The 17,633-nt window shown below is 41.5% G+C and overlaps 1 protein-coding gene across 2 annotated transcripts in view; it reads left to right on the top strand.

Moving 5' to 3' along the window:
- Positions 1–15,045, top strand: part of CHN2 (chimerin 2) — a 212,797-nt gene extending 197,752 nt beyond the window's left edge. Inside the window, exons 10-14 of one of the 2 annotated variants that reach the window (XM_084858444.1) lie at positions 1,161–1,238; positions 6,883–7,020; positions 7,192–7,297; positions 12,514–12,723; positions 13,867–14,903. In XM_084858444.1, coding sequence (XP_084714570.1) covers positions 1,161–1,238; positions 6,883–7,020; positions 7,192–7,297; positions 12,514–12,685 — 494 coding nt within the window. In that variant the 3' untranslated portion in view covers positions 12,686–12,723; positions 13,867–14,903. Of the gene's footprint in view, positions 1–1,160; positions 1,239–6,882; positions 7,021–7,191; positions 7,298–12,513 lie in introns of both variants that reach the window. The other variant, XM_084858443.1, reaches the window with a different exon arrangement.
- Positions 15,046–17,633: the final 2,588 nt, after the last annotated feature.

Raw genomic sequence — 17,633 nt, 5'->3', positions numbered from 1 at the left:
GCTTTAAAGTATGTTTGTTTTTCAGTTTCCATTTTGATGTCATTTGTGCTAGGTAAAACTCAGTGGAATGCAGCTTTACTTTGAGGCAACGTTACTGAGCACTTAGCACTTCAAATCCTGTGAACACTATAAGCACTATACAAGTAATAGTAATAAAATAAAATAAAAAAGACATAAGAGTGGTGTGAGGCCAGGCATTAAGGGAAGAATCCTTCTTCCTGAGTAGTGGAGAAGGCCAGCAGCAGGCCACAACCAGAAGAGACCCAGGAAGCAGAAAGAAGCTCTGCCAGAAAGGGACTGGAATTTGGAGGACGCACTCAGGAGAAGCACAACCTGATTTCTATTCCCTTATCCCCATATAAGAAAAAATGAAGCACATCTATCATTGATCCCAGGGCAAGGAGGAGCTGCGGATATAGTTCATGCATGCAATAATTCTCGTATATGGTCCCCAGCTTTGTATACATATGCATGGGTCCTTGTAGGGGACAGCAGCAGGGCCCCCAACACCACACTTGCACCAGGCCCCAAAAACCATCTGGGTGGTCCTGCAAAGTTGACTGGGGTGGGGTACCAAAGGCACTCCTCGCCCAGGGCACTGTTTATCCTAGGGCTAGCCCTGATAGCGAGGCTTGGAAATCCCTCTGCCAGAGATGTTGGAGACCAGTTGCCAGTCACACTGGGCTGGAAGAACCAATGGTCTGATTCAACACAGTGTTTATTAAATCAAATTAAATGTATTAAACTTATTATTAAATTCAGTGCATTCAATTCCATAGCTATATTAATTCCTTAAAGCCAGCCTCATGTTTAACACTCAGGTGTTACAAAAGAAACTGTATCCTTCTCTTAGGTAATGTCACCCACACTTCCAACATAATGAGTCCAACCTATCCCATATTCATCAAATTGATCACTCAGTTTCCTTCCCTGCTTACACAGTCTGTTAAAACTAAATCTTTAAAAGCTATGGGGCCAAAGGGACATTACTGGCATACTGTGAAATGAGGGCAATATGGTGGCATACAGTGGCAATATGGTGAATAATTTAAGTCTTCTTGTGAGAATTCAGAAGACAGAAGCTCACTTACGCAAAGTGAAAAAGTAGAGTGAAAACTATCTGTACGCTAAACAGCAGCTGATAGAATTTTGGCTTTCAGGTTTGAAGTCGGAGGGGATTTACAGAGTCTCAGGGTTCACTGAACACATTGAAGATGTCAAAATGGCCTTTGATCGAGGTACGGTACATTTTAGCTTTGGAAAACTAAATAAAATAAAATATAAAATGTCAGGTAACCTATCGGCTTGTACATACCCTGTGTTCATTGGGCTAGTGCATGTTTTGATGGTGTAACTAGGAAAAGAAAGAACGGTTTCGCCCACACCACAGTTGGTATTTCTCAGTATTTTATAATGTATTGATTTTTATTGGCATTTGCCACATATATCAAAACATGTCCTATGATGGGGGGAGTGGGGGAGAAAGAGGCACAGTGCTCAACAATATATGGAATGGAGTTTGTGGATAAGACAATAGAATAACGTAGCATAATAAGGAGAGTTTCTGCTCTTCACTGTAAAGCTTTCTGTAATTGCATAACGAATTACCAGAGGAAGCCGAGATTTATTTTTAAATGAGTAGGTATTCATCTGGGATCCTTATTTGTGTTTATACCTTCTCCCTTGTATCCTGTCTTGCTATATACTGGGGCCTTTTTACATAGTAAAGCATTCATACATTCAGCCCTCTCCCACAATTTGAAAGTATTTTACCACATACTATTTCTGCACATTTGATTCTGTCCCACTGTCCATAAAACAGGGGTCAGCAACTTGTAGCCCTTTAGATCTTTTGGCCCACAACTCCCATCAGCCCTAGCCAGCATAAGCAATGAGGAATGATGGGAGTTGTAGGCAAAAACATCTGGAGGGCCGCATGTTGTCTACCCCTGCCATTAAATAAGGAGTGTACAAATTATAAGGACAGATGAGCTTTACAATAAAAATCAGGCCAGTTGATTTGTGACTGTTAATTCCACTGATTTCTTGATAAGAATGATAGGAATAATGTTTGTTTATTCTTCCACTGAATGAATATGGATGCTATACAGCAACAGTTGCTTACTGTGCTGCTAATGTTGTCCAGTTCTGTTCCCGCTAGCATATAAAACATTCATTGTACAACTTGTTCATAGAGTTCTCATTGTGACCAGTGCATCCTGAGCTTGTTTGTTGTTTGTCCTGCTCAGTGCTACGCATTTCATATATAACATTGTGCTGTTACTAAGGGAAGATTCACAGAACTATATTTTCCAGCTTTGAAGGGGAGGGGGGTTCTCTTCATATTTTTATGGAGGTCTGTGTGTATTCTTGTCTTGTTAATGGATCAACACACATTCAGGTTGTGTGTAAACTCTGAATATATGTGAGTGCCGCTACAAAGTGATTGCAGAAAACACCTGTTTTTCACCATGCCACTATAATCCCTTATTTTGGGTGGCTTGGTAAATATTGGAGGTTCTAAATGAGGAAGAGTAACACAGTTCATCACACAGAGCAGCTTACATTTTACTGGATTTCAAGTATCCACTAGAACAGGGGTTGGCAGAAAGTAGATCTCCTGATGTTTTGACTTCAACTCCCAGCATTTTTTTTAAAAATTACATTCAGAACTGGGAGCTAATTAAAGGGAATGTGCTAGACAAACATAACTGTGTGGTGTTGTGGCTGGTTTGTAAGGTGAACTCCTTAGTGTAGCCTTCCCCATCCTGGTGCCCTCCAGATGTGTTAGACTACAACTCCCAGCATCCCCACCCAGCATGGCTGGCTTGGGTGCTGGGAGTTGTAGCCCAGCACATCTGGAGGGCAGCAGGATGGGGAAGGCTGCTTTAGTGCAATATCTCCAAAGTATTTCAGCTTCCTTTATCAGTACCAGTGCTCTCTGAAACTTTTTTGTTGTTGTTCAGTCGTGTCCGACTCTTCGTGACCCCATGGACCATAGCACGCCAGGCCTTCCTGTCCTGCGCTCTCTCCCGGAGTGTGCTCAAGTTCATATTCATTGCATCGGTGATGCTATCTAGCCATCTCATCCTCTGCCGTCCCCTTCTCCTTTTGCCTTCAGTCTTTCCCAGCATCAGGGTCTTTTCCAGAGAGTTTTCTCTTCGCATTAGGTGGCCAAAATATTTGAGCTTCAGCTTCAGCATCTGTCCTTCCAATGAGCACTCAGGGTTTATTTCCTTTAGGATTGACTGATTTGACCTCCTTGCAGTCCAGGGGACTCGTAAGAGTCTTCTCCAGCACCACAGTTTGAAAGCATCAATTCTTCGGTGCTCAGCCTTCCTTATAGTCCAGCTCTGACAGCCATACATTACTACTGGGAAAACCATAGCTTTGATTAGACGGACCTTTGTCGGCAAGGTGATGTGTCTGCTTCTTACTATGCTGTCTAGGTTTGCCATAGCTTTCCTCCCAAGGAGCAAGCGTCTTTTAATTTCATGGCTACAGTCACCATCTGCGGTGATCTTGGAGCCCAAGAAAGTAAAATCTGTCACTGCTTCCATTTCTTCCCCTTCTATATGCCAGGAAGTGATGGGGCCAGATGCCATGATCTTAGTTTTTTTAATGTTGAGTTTCAAACCAGCTTTTGCACTCTCCACTTTCACCCTCAACAAGAGGCTCTTTAGATCCTCTTCGCTTTCTGCCATTAGGGTGGTATCGTCTGCATATCGGAGGTTGTTGATAATTCTCCCAGCAATCTTAATTCCGACCTGTGATTCATCCAACCCAGCGTTTCTCATGATGTACTCTGCATATAAGTTAAATAAGCAGGGTGACAATATGCAGCCTTGTCATACTCCTTTCCCAATTTTGAACCACTCGGTTCTTCCATGTCTGGTTCTTACTGTTGCTTCTTGACCCTGGTACAGGTTTCTCAGGAGACAGGTAAGGTGGTCTGGTACTCCCATCACTTTAAGAATTTGCCACAGTTTGTTGTGATCCACACAATCAAAGGCTTTAGCGTAGTCAATGAAGCAGAAATAGACGTTTTTCTGGAATTCTCTTGCTTTCTCCATGATCCATCGAACATTGGCGATTTGATCTCTAGTTCCTCTGCCTCTTCGAAACCCAGCTTGTACTTCCGGTAGTTCTCGGTTCGCATACTGCTGAAGCCTAGCTTGTAGGATTTTGAGCTTCACCTTGCTGGCATGTGAAATGAGCGCAATTGTGCGGTAGTTTGAACACTCTTTGGCGTTGCCCTTCTTTGGAATTGGAATGTAAACTGACCTTTTCCAGTCTTGCAGCCATTGTTGAGTGTTCCAAATTTGTTGGCATATTGAATGCAGCACTTTAACAGCATCATCTTTTAGGATTTTAAATAGCTCAGCTGGAATACTGTCATCTCCGCTAGCTTTGTTGTTACTAATGCTTCCTAAGGCCCACTTGACTTCACTCTCTAGGATGTCCGGCTCAAGTTCAGTGACCGCACTATCATGGCTATCAGGGACATTAAGATCTTTTCTGTATAGTTCTTCTGTGTATTCTTGCCACCTCTTCTTAATCTCATCTGCTTCTGTTAGGTCCCTGCCTTCTTTGTCCTTTATCATGCCCGTCTTTGCACAAAACGTTCCCTTGAGATCTCCAATTTTGCTATTTTCTCCAGCCAGTTGATTCTTAGTAATGTTATGAGTGCTGTTGCTCAATAAATAAATAAAGTCCAACACCACCACTTTTCTGAGCAAGCAATCATTTTCATGTACCCAGCATTTTGTGAAATGTAGTAATTCACAAAGAAGAGAAACTGAAGATGCTGTTTGTATATAGACATGTCATTGTTTCTGAAGTGCTTCTGAATTGTTTAAAAAGAAAAAATGGGTATTGGAATCCAAAGGTGCTATACATTTTAATGACTATCCCAATACAGTTTGAGCAGCGATTTTCATCAGAGTGAATGCCTTTATTTACTGTGAGGATGCACACTCCTGCCTTTTAAGCTGTCTTCTTACTGTCTTTTCTCATCTATTTTGCTTGTAAGCAAGTTACAGGCAAATAGATACATATCAACTAAATTTAAGGCTCTTCTCTAATACGACTTGCTATAATAACCTATGAATGTCACTTCTATTTTATTTTGCATACAAGTGACTTTCCCATCCAGTGGAGAAGTGGATAATGGAGGCAGTATTCTGTTTTACCATATCTGGATGGATATGGAGACAGCTGCAATATTTTTCAAAGCATTTGCTTTCACTGTAGCATTTTAGTGCTCATTGTACTGCAATTAAACAGAGCTGTCCAAACAACGTTTTATAATACTAATGCTACCGTGCCAAGTAAATGAGGATAAATATAAGGCTGGCTGGGGCAGAATAAACATGGTGATGGGAGAAGTGGTGCTGTATTAGAGTAAATGCTAATGTGTAGGTTCACTTTGCTGTATCAGATAATAGGCAGCTTGTTTTAAAGTTAGTTGGAAATAACAGAATTTATTTAGATACAATTTAGTTCAAAATAAGTCTGCCTATTACTGGTGTGTTCAGCTTATAATTTGCCCATCCTGAGTAACTGTACTTTCTATCTGTTCTAAAGGAAATATTGTGGATATATTATATATCCATTCAAGCTCAGTGACAGAGATTTATCCACAGTACAAATTACTTTTATCAGGCTAAATACAAATTATTTTAAAACTGTATTGCAGTCTTTTCATAAGCAAACTAAAGTGCTCACTCATATAGTGGAAGGAATAACTGTACATATCCTGTTTAAAACAGAAGCTAAAAAGCAGAGTTATCACTGCTTTTCTAAAAGTACAGAAGGGTGAGTAACTTCTAACCAAATTTTAACTTTAGTTGCCTCATGAGGCTACCTTTGAAAAGCATTCCAAAACATCAGCAGGTACAAAATCTTGCAGCAAAGGTACTAAGTGCTAATGTGCTGGATCATTTGACTCCTTGGTTGTTGCAGCTTCAGGGGCTAGTAGTCCCTTTCTAGATTCAGTTCAAAGTGCTGGATACCACCTACAAAGCCCTGAGGATACTTAAAGGAACATCTTGTCTCCTCCCTTTTGATCCTGCCTACCCCTAAGATTTACCTGGGGAAGCTCTTTCGCTCATCCCAGTTCCATCTGAAGTACAGATGCTTGAAAAGATAATGGAGATAATTCTCCATTGCAATTCCCAGGTTATGCAACTTCCTATCCCAGGAGATTCATCTGTCCCATCCCTGATATTATTCCATTATTCATTCAAGGTGTTTTTATTCTGGCAGGTATTTAACCTTGCCAAAGGCTGATCATTCCTTACTACCCTCTGTAACTGTTTAATTTGATCTCCCCTCTCATATGTTTTGAATTTTTAGCTATTTGTTCAGTTACTTTCAGTCTGAATGTTAGGCACCTTGGGCATTTTTCCTAAAACAGAAAGGCAGAATAGAAATGGTCTTATAAATGAACTTGGAGAAAAGTGCACATAAAGACAAAATAAGCTAATTCTCTGACCTTCTACAGAAAAAAGAGCATGTGCTTACGAGATGAGTATTGCCACTTCTTGTGTGCTAGAATAGGCCCAGAATGCTGTGATTTGTATAAGAATTGCCCAAGAGCATATGTTCCTGCATCAACATAGCAATGATATGGAAGGAACAACAGAGGTTTCAGTTGAGAAAAGGGACTTCTCAGACCCAAATAAGGAGGTTGTTGGTAGGCTGAAGTCACTCCAGCTTGTGCTATAGTAACCTCTTCCTGCTCCACCCCCAAAATAGCCCCTTCATTTCCCAGTAATTTTAAACCAATGCACATATATGTCTGAAATATTAAATTCAGAAATGTCTAACTTTGCTGAAATAAAAATTAGGTCCTTAAAACCGATTCTCATTCTTTTCTAGATGGTGACAAAGTAGATGTCTCTGCCAACATATATCCTGACATAAATATAATTGCTGGTGCACTAAAGTTGTATTTCCGAGATTTACCCATTCCTGTTATCACTTATGATACCTATTCAAAGTTTATAGAGGCAGCAAGTAAGTAATGCGGCATGACATCTTTTTTAATATATATAGTTTTCTTTGTCATGTCCTTAACTTTAAAATTCTAAACCTCTGTGTAAATCCTTTGTTTGTTTACTTAACCTGATTGAACTTAGACATTTACATCTGGTAAAGCTTACATAAATCTTTTTTTGTATGACATAGAACTCTCCAGTCCTGATGAAAGACTTGAAGCTGTCCATGAAGTATTGATGTTACTTCCTGCTGCACACTATGAGACTCTTAGATACCTGATGATTCATCTCAAAAAGTAAGTTAACTTAACTTGCCTGTAAAAAGTTAACTTTTTACAGGCAAGTTAGAGGCCTGTAAAATAATTGTCTTGCCTCTTTCTTGCTTTGTACAGTAGGATGATTTTTAAAAAATAAACTGTCATCACAGGACTCATTTCATGTCTTCAAAGTTCCATCATTTGGGCCATACACTGAATAACATCATGCAGAATTTATATCTCTACAAGTCATAACCATATAAACAATATTTTAATATGTATAAAATTTAGTACAATAAATCATGATAGAGATCACAGTTAATTAAAAATTTGGGGTTGAATACAGGCTAAGTTACTCATGCTTCAGTCCCATTGATTTCAAGTTGAGTCCAACCTATGGTGCTTCCAGATGAGATTTTTATTTTGCCCTGCTTCATTCACGGAATTTTAAAGGAAGTCCACATTATGTCATCTTCCACTCATAATCCTCTCATTTTTACTGAGACCTGGGTGGGGGAACTGGGAGGGGTCACTCTCTCCCAGCTGTGCCCTTCTGGGTACTCGGTGCAGCACCAACACCGACTTGAGGGTCGGGGAGGGGGGGTTGCCGTGGTCTATAGGAATTCAATCTCCCTCTCCAGGCTTCCTGCTCATTCGAGTGCAGATCTTGAGTGTTTGTACCTTGTGTTGGGTACCCGGACAGATTAGGGATTCTGTTGGTGTACCGCCCACCCCGCTGCCCATCAGACTCCCTGCCTGAGCTGACGGAGGTGGTCTCGGACTTGGTGTTGAGGACCCCCAGGATGATGGTCCTGGGGGATCTCAACTTCCATGCCGAGGCCGCTGTATCCGGGGCGGCTCAGGACTTCATGGCCGCCATGACAACCATGGGGCTGTCCCAACATGTCATCGGCCCAACGCATATAAAAGGACACACGCTTGATCTGGTTTTCTCGACTGGGCAGGAGGATGGTGATCTGAAAGTGGAGGAATTAACATCTGTCCCTTTGTCATGGTCAGATCACTTCCTGCTGAGGTTTAGACTCCTGGCGGCCTTTCCCCTCTGCAAGGGTGGGGGACCTATTAAAATGGCCCGCCCCCGGAGATTAATGGATTCCGATGGATTCCAGAGGGCTCTGGGGGATTTTCCTGCTGGTATGGCTGGTGCTCCTGTCGAAGCCCAGGTCGCTCTGTGGAATGCAGAGATGACTCGGGCGGTTGACACGATCGCGCCCAAGCGCCCTCTCCCTCTGAGCAGAGCCCGGCCAGCTCCTTGATATACACCTGAGCTGAGGGCAATGAAGCAAGAGGGGAGACGGCTAGAACGCAGGTGGAGGAAAACTCGTGCTGAGCCTGACCGAACACAGGTAAGAGCCCACTATCGAGCCTACTCTGTGGCGGTGAGGGTGGCAAAGAGACAGTTCTTTTCCACCAGCATTGCATCTTCTCAGTGTCGTCCAGCGGAGCTTTTCCGAGTGGTTCGCGGCCTGTTACATTCTGGGCCAGGGAGAGAGATGGTGGAACCCTCGGTAGCACGCTGTGACAAGTTTGCATGGCACTTTGAGGATAAAGTCGCTCAGATTCGTCATGAATTGGACACCACCATTAATGCAGTTCCATTGGTAGAGGCGTTCAGAGTACCGTCTGGTCCAGTTTTATTGGATGAGTTTCAGTTACTGAGGCCTGAGGATGCGGACAAGGTGCATGGCCAAGTCCGATCGACCACTTGTGTGCTTGACCCTTGCCCTTCATGGCTTATTAAATCAAACAGGATTTAATCTGTTTAATCTGTTAAAGGAGGGGTTGTCCGGCTGGGTCCAGGAGGTTGTAAATTCCTCCTTGAGAGAGGGAGTGGTGCCTGCCGCTTTAAAAGAGGCAGTAATTAGACCACTCCTGAAAAAGCCTAACCTGGACCCAGAGGATGTTAACAATTATAGGCCAGTGGCCAACATCCCCTTCCTGGGCAAGGTGCTTGAGCGGGTGGTTGTAGGACAGCTCCAGGCACTCTTGAATGAAACGGATTATCTAGATCCATTTCAATCGGGCTTCAGGCCTGGTTTTGGAACGGAAACTGCCTTGGTCGCCCTGTGGGATGACCTCTGCCGGGAGAGGGACAGGGGGAGTGCGACCCTGTTGATTCTCCTGGACCTCTCAGCGGCTTTCGATACCATCGACCATGGTATCCTTCTGGATAGGTTGTATGGGTTGGGAGTTGGAGGCACTGCACTACAGTGGTTCCGCTCCTACTTGGATGGCCGATTCCAGAAGGTGGTGCTGGGGGATTATTGCTCTGTGCCATGGCAATTATGCCATGGGGTTCCACAGGGCTCTATTTTATCCCCCATGCTGTTTAACATCTACATGAAACCGCTGGGGGAGGTTATCCGGAGGTGTGGGCTGATGTGCCATCAATATGCAGATGACACCCAGCTCTACCTCTCTTTCTCATCAAAAACAGGTGAGGCAGTGGCTGTTCTGAATCAGTGCCTGGGCATGGTAATGGACTGGATGAGAGCTAATAAACTGAAACTCAATCCAGACAAGACGGAGGTACTGTTAGTGGGTGCTTCGTCTGCCCGGCTAGGTGATATTCAACCTGTTCTGGAGGGGGTTGCACTCCCCCTAAAGGATCAGGTTTGTAGTTTGGGGGTGCTCTTGGATCCAGAACTGTCACTTGAGGCACAGGTGAACTCAGTGGCACGGAGCACTTTTTATCAGCTTAGGCTGGTATACCAACTACGCCCTTATCTGGACAGAGATAGCCTAGCTACAGTTATCCATGCTCTGATAACTTCTCGTCTGTATTACTGCAATGCGTTATACGTGGGGCTGCCTTTGAAAACGGTCTGGAAACTTCAGCTGGTCCAAAATAGGGCAGCAAGATTGTTAACAGGGACTGGCCTGCGAGCTCAAATTACGCCAGTACTTTTCCAGCTGCACTGGCTGCCAGTCCATTTCCGGGCCCGATTCAAAGTGCTGGTGTTAACATTCAAAGCCCTTAACGGCTTGGGGCCAGGTTACCTGAAGGATCGCCTCCTCCCATATGTGCCTGCCCGGACCTTAAGATCATCATCAGCGGCCCTTCTCTGTGAGCCCCTGCCAAAGGAAGTGAGGCGGGTGGCTACTAGGAGGAGGGTTTTTTCTGCTGTGGCACCCCGTCTCTGTAATGAGCTCCCTAGTGAGGTTCGCCTGGCGCCTACATTGTATTCCTTTTGGTGCCAGGTGAAGACCTTTTTATTTTCCCAGGCATTTTAGCATTTTAGCTTTCTAAATTTTTATCTTTGCTGTTTTAAATCTGTATTTTAAATTCTTGCACTGCTGCTAGGTTTTATTGTGGTTTTATTCTTATATTGTGGTTTTAATGTTCTATATATTTTAAATTGTTTTATTGTGTGTTGTTTGGTTTTAATTTTTGTGAACCGCCCAGAGAGCTTCGGCTATTGGGCGGTTTAGAAATGAAATGAAATAAATAAATAAATAAATAAATAAATAAATAAATAATTTTTTCCCACCACTTCTTCAGGCTTTTTTCTTACCATGTAAAATCCATTAAGAGAAAAAGACAGAATAGCTGCACAATGCCTTCTGCCCATTAGTGCTAGGACCCTTCTGTCTGGAAGCACTTTTAGGGAGCAATCATATGGCCACTAGACACTGTCTAGAGGGCCATAGGATATGCTCATTTCCAGGAACTGACCTCAGAGCCCACGCTCCAAGGTTGGTTCCTAGAAAACTGATCTTCCCCCTTGTCCGTGCTGCCTCCAAGGCAGCACAAAGAAGCCCCATCCTCCACACTCAGAAGAGGAGCGCGGAGTGACTGAAAAGGGGCAGGGCTGGGAGGCGTTCCAGGGTGGGGAGAGTGGAGCTGTGCGTACGACACATCCAATGTATTGTACACCAGCTTCCTCTTCCAGTTGGCCCCCCTGATGCTAGACAGCCAAAAACAGCTTTCTAGCGAAAAATAGCAAGGCAGGAGAGGTGTGGAGGGAACAATCCCCCCCATGCCTCTCCTGCCTTGCTTTGGATAGACCGTCACTTCCAAATTCGGAGGCGGCTGCCTATCTAGTTAGGATTGTGCCCTTAGTCTAGATCCAACACTTTGATTCCTAGTGAGTTCACACTATTCTTTCTGGAATTTCTTTGTTATTGTAACTGCAGCAATGAAATTGCTCACCAACTCCAGCAATTTGGCATGGCCATGAATCCCCTTCACATGGAACTTTCCTGTTTGTCACAACCTTGGTACTATAATAAATAATAATTCATAAAGCTCCATCCACGTACATGGTGCTTTACGAAGGATGGATTTGCCATATCCCTACTTACAACTTAAAAACAGACACAGGGAAACAACAGAGAAAGGGAAGGGAAATGGAGGCAGGGGTATATATGGGAAGAATATGGAATTATTTATTTGGATTGGATCAGAAATGGGAAACATGTGACCCTCCAGATGTGCTTGGCCTGCAATTCCCATAAGCCCTCATCATTGGCTATGCTGGCTAGGCCTGATGGGAGTTGCAGTCCAACAACTTATGGAGGGCCACATGTGTGCCCCACCATTGGCTTACATACAATAGGTTATTGGGACTAGGAGATTGTTCCAAAGGCTTCGTAGAAAAGGTGAGCTTTGAGGAGTGATTTGATGGAAGTAATAGAGATAGTTGCACAGAGGTTTTCTGGAAGACACTTGGTGAAAGGGTGAAGTCATTTCAAGGATCAGGAGATGTTTGGGCAGCTGAGGGTCATGGAGCTAGATGAGCAAAAGTCACAAAGAGGATGCTTCAGGATACAAGAGCAGAATTAATAGAGAGAGCGAGGCTATGTTAGTTTTGAAAGTAAGGATGAGAAGCTTGTACACCAGCCTTCCCCAACCTGGTGGCCTCCAGATGTTTTGGATGTCAACTCCCATCAAACCCAGCTAGCATTGGCAGTCATCAGGAATGCTGGGACTTGTCACCAGGTTGGGGAAGGCTGTTGTACAGGATCTGAGAGTGCAGGAAGCCAGTGTAGGGAAGGTTATATCACACGGTCAGAACAAAGAGCAAAGATAATAAATTTGTCAATAGAGTGCTCTATTGCAGTTGTAGAGGTACATATAATTGTTATTCATCACAAGAAACAAAATAGCATTATAAAGTGAAAGTATTTATTTATACCCTGCCTTTCTACTAAGGAAAATTGTGCTCAAGAACTGCCCCCACCTCACCCCCCAAAATGTAAATAAAGTTATCTCTTTTTTCTTCCACCTTTAGGATTACCATGAATGAAAAAGATAATTTTATGAATGCTGAAAATCTGGGAATAGTGTTTGGACCTACTTTAATGAGACCCCCAGAAGACAGCACCCTTGCCACGCTCAACGACATGCGGTACCAGAAGCTGATTGTGCAAATATTAATAGAAAATGAAGATGTTTTGTTTTAGACAAAGCTGTAAATTTCATAGCCATCTGCTATGAAAATGTAAGTTTAAAGGAAACACATCCCCATAAAAATCCATGGGTAGCACTTCATTTTCTGCAGTGTGGTAGATGAACACCAAAACATTTAGTAAAGGATATGTCTCATAGACATATACCTCTTTTTTATTATTTAAGAGAGAGCAAAGGTCAGAAAAAATCCTCTTGCCTTTTATCTTTTGCCTTGCTTCCTATGTAGAAAGTTACAGACTGTTCTACTGTTAACTTATTAAAGGACACAAAACTTTGTATGCTTATTTAGATCATTGAAGCAAAAAGGTACTTTTTAAATTTAATTCTCAAACACTATGCTGGCAAAATTCCTATTGAAAAGAAATGTGTCAGCACAGCAACTTGTAGGACTGTAGTCGTATCCCCGATCTAGCCAGGGTAAACCATCTGTGGAAACAGATTTCTACTAACCTTTGTTGGGAATTCTCATGCCACTTCAGCATACAATGATCTCTAGATCACAGTCCTTATGTGGAAATAAGTGCCATTCAATTCAGTGGGATTTATTTCCACATGATGATAGCCATAATGCAGAGCTCAAGACATACGCTGGCATTTTCAGTTGTTTCCCTCTTACAGAAAAAAATAACAAATTGGGAGTGGCAGGATTGTGACATGATCCAACACCTCTGATGCCAATCAGAGCTCCATACAAGCAGAGCCTTCTCTTTTTCAACCAGTAGAGCACTCTGCCTACAGAATGAAGAATTCCCATATTCATGGGGAACATCTGCATTCATACAAGAGAATCAGAAAGCACTGCACATGCAGGATGTCTGATCTTATCCAAGATATTTACGATCAGGGTGTTTGTCAGTGTTAGTTGTATATGGATATACAATTTCTTTCTATGTAAGACATAATTATATATGTCTAAAGTAAAACAAAACATGTATTTAAAATATATTTTTACTTTAGTTTGCTGCAGGAATGCCTTTTTTATTTTAGCAAAATATAATTCAGTGCGGTGCATTGATGATTTTCCATATATTCCTCTTAAGCATTATTACTGTGGCATATTGAAAACATTTACCACTAGTGCAGTATTATCCTGACATACCTCTTTCATTGCAGATACTTTTAAGGAGACTTCATTTATCATGCATTTCTTACCATTCTTTGTGTTATATTCTAGGTTATGCAACTTAGTGTTCATTGCTTTTTGAGGTATGGTATGGTATTCTGGAACAAGTTCAGTATTATCTTTATCTTCCCCTCCAAAAAGAGGAGCATTGAAGGTTTTTAAAACAGTCTTGGCACTAGCATGAACTACTACACATAACACATGTTTCTTGGAATACTTGGAAGTGAAGTTTCTTGGAAGTGACGTTTAAAATAAGCGATGCCAGGATATTGGATATTTTCTGGCCTTGCTGAAAAGTTAGCACTTATTTGGGGGTAATTTGTTATTATTTTAAAATGCCAAGTTGCATTACTTTGCTTCTGTGTTTATAAAAGTAAACCTGCTTAAAAGTAAACATTTCTCTTCAATGTCTTATGGAAAATGTGTTAATAAAAGGACAGAGACAGACAGACAGAGAACTGGTATATTACCAAATCTCATGGGTTTTTTTTTTTCTGTCTTTCCAGAGGTTGAGCTCTCAATATAATATAAAGCAATTCATTCTAATATTAGACTTTTTTTCTCATCATGAGATTTTTGTACAAATATTTCAAACACAGGAAGGTAACATAGTTTATTATAAAACTGAATTTTCAGTATTAATAGCTCTGTTAAGCTCTCCTCTTGATTTGTATGAATCACAAGTTTTGAAACCCAGTTGTGCTATTTTCTGAATTATTTCAGGGATCATAGGTTTCTATACAAATTTTTAAAAATGTGCGTAAGTTTAGTAGTGAAAAAAAGAGTGAAGACAAAAGGAGGCACAGGACATAATGTATATTAATTATTCTTTACACAGGTCACCAAGGGCTAGGTAGACAGACCCAGGCTGCAGGCCAGATATTAGTGAGGTCTGATTTACTGGTACAATACTACTAGAGATTCTCCCAAGTTGTACAGATTTAATTGTTGTAGGTTATGTACTAAATACTGTCATAAAATGGTATGGAAATGGTTTTATTTTGTGAAGTGAAATATGCTTTGTAATTTATGATAGTGTAAATGGAAAGAAAAAAAAAACTCATTAAATGTGTTGAGTCCCTGTCTGTAATTTTCACTGTAAAAAAACCCCTTGGTTTCTCTAAACCTTTTTTTACATTTGCACATTTTTCATATAGTTTATGTGCAACAAATTGTTTGGCAACTTTGCATTTTGCTGATAGAACTAAGATATAAACAGCTCAAATAACCAAGACCTTTGTCAGTTGTGCTAACAGATCTATGCAATGACTTCCTACATTTAACCAGATCATGTTACTTTTTACTTTTTCAACCTTTAGCCAGATCAAAGATATGTAATTAAAGGTACAATCCTATGCATGTTTAAACAGATAAAAGGCTTACAACTCCCAGCATACATAGGATTGTGCCTTAAGTTTTATAACTTCCTGTGGTTAGTAGCCAGTCAATTGGTATTAAGTACTACGGTCACCTATCATTATCTTTTCTCAACTCCACTTTTACTCAGAACTCAAGTATGGATGAAAAGCTACATTATATGAGCCAAGACATGTCTTCCCTTTTTCCCTTCCTTTCCTTGTGTATGGCCCTAGGTATGCTGAATCACATGACTGAAAAGCTCATTAAGTGCCTGAATGACAAAACACACTCCAATATATTACAGAAGTTACTTATTGTACTATTTTATGGGAACAGATTTTGCTAGGTTTTTATTTTGTTTTTAAGATCTAGATACATTGTACTTAATGCAATGAAGATATATGCTATGCACGTCCTGTAGGACTTCAAAGTACATATTAGAAGTTGCCAATGATGTGTCATGAATCAACATCAATTTCTGCCTAAAGCAAACTCACACCATGATCCCACTGTTGTGCTCCCATTAACTATTTGGGGAACGGTATTCACCCTCTGCTTGTGAAACTCAATGAACACACCAGTCATGTATCTCTTATGCTTTCTGATGCATCACCAACCCTTGAGTACATTATGACATGTAGACTGAAGGCAAAAGAATCAGGCTTTGAAAAGGATCAGTAATACAACATGGTGTCTTCATTTCCAACTGTGCTGTTACTATATAGATACCACAGTTCATAGAAGTCTACTGAAGTCTGTGTGAAATCTTGTGACTGATCTTTACTGATAACATTCAAGATCATTAAGATCTCCACTGCTCTTTGTACCTGTCATACAACTACAGACACACAAATGCCCACCCTTAGGAATGGCCCCACTTGGGCACAGGCCTCGGATCTTTTTGAGCTGTCCTAATTGCCTTTTTTTTACATTTTTCCATTGACTTGCATTGGAAAACAGAAATGGACTTAACTGTTTTACTTTGTCAGATACATACATGAAAGTTGGAGAACTGGTAGCCCCCATGGAGCTGATTGAACCTGTCAAATTTCAGGCAGTTAGGTCCAGTGGTTTTTATACTAGTGACAGGTAAAATTTGCTATTTTCAAGAAAATCTGTCAAAACAAAGAGCTATATTTTTTTTTTGTGCTTCCACTTATATGCATGGAATCTGGGGACCTGGTTGGAGCTGACTGAGCCTGCCAAATTTCAGACAGTTAGGTCCAATGGCTTTTGTGCTGGCCATGCATAAAGTTTCCATTTCTCAAAGACAAAACATAATCAAAAAACAGAACAAAAAGTAAAAACTGCCAAGCCACACAGGGAATTAGAGATCCTAATCAGAAGGAATTTAAGGTGACCATTAGGAGGTCACTATCCCTAATATCTGATGTAGGGTTTTTTTGAGGTGCAAAAAACCTCTCTCCCCCTACTTTTCTACTCTTACATGCCCACTGTTGGGAGCTTCCTTGCAATGAAATTTTGAAGAGGGAGAAGGAAGGGAAGAGTTCCATGTGAAATACTGGTATTTCAAACAGCACCTGATTTACTGCCCCAAAGTGGAAACTTTGGCTTCTGCAGAAGTTTAGTAGCCTCAATACAGCAAAGGATCCAATCAGCCTCCACAAACGTCTTTCTCCCCCTCGACTTTAATTTCTCCAAAATAGCTGTAGGACTCAAATTATTTCAAAAGGGAGCTTAGGACTATGTGGCATCATGATTGAGGAACTGCTAAGGCTTTTAAACAGGTTCTACAGTTTAAAAAAAGCTAGAAAAAGCCCTCAGCCACCTCACCTCATAAAGTTAATTGAAGAATGTGTAATCCTTACAAAACCTCCACAGCCTCCTAAATTCCTCTGAAGTACTACCTCCCTGAAAGAAGCCACTTGGCTTAGGGAATTCTCTCTACCCTCCACCCTGCATTTCCAATCACCATTCTTCTTTTCTTCTTCCCTCCCCTATCCTGTTATTTCCTTCTCTTCTTTATTCCACCCAGAGCAAAGAGAATTCTCTTCAGTGGGCAAGAGAAGCTCTGAACTGTATTTGACTTTATACAAACAGACAAGAAGGTTGGTTTTTCTCCTTCTTATTCAAGTCTTTGAAAAAAGTGGGTTCACATGGTTACAGAGAAACAAATCTGGGGCTGTTTTGTCAGTTGCCATTATCCAGCAATAGGAAGGGCTGTAGCTCAGTGGTAGAGCACATGCTTGGCTTGCAGAAGGTCCCAAGTTCAATCCCCAGCATCTCCAGGTAGGGCTAGGAAAGAATCCTGCTTGAAACTCGGAGAGCTGCTGCTGCCAGTCAGTGTCAACAATTCTGCGCTAGATGGGCCCACGGCCTGACTCAGTATAAGGCAGCTTCCTGTGTTCCTATGAACAGAAAGCTTTAATAAAAATAGGCATTTTTGGTTTGCTTTTTAAGTGGAGGGGAGATAAATACTGTGTTGCAGAACTCAGAGT

This window comes from Heloderma suspectum, chromosome 5 (assembly GCF_057233095.1).
Source record: "Heloderma suspectum isolate Gila_16-S chromosome 5, 16-S_ref, whole genome shotgun sequence".
In the NCBI taxonomy this organism is placed as follows: domain Eukaryota; kingdom Metazoa; phylum Chordata; class Lepidosauria; order Squamata; family Helodermatidae; genus Heloderma; species Heloderma suspectum.
This window is presented reverse-complemented; position numbering and strand designations above follow the sequence as displayed.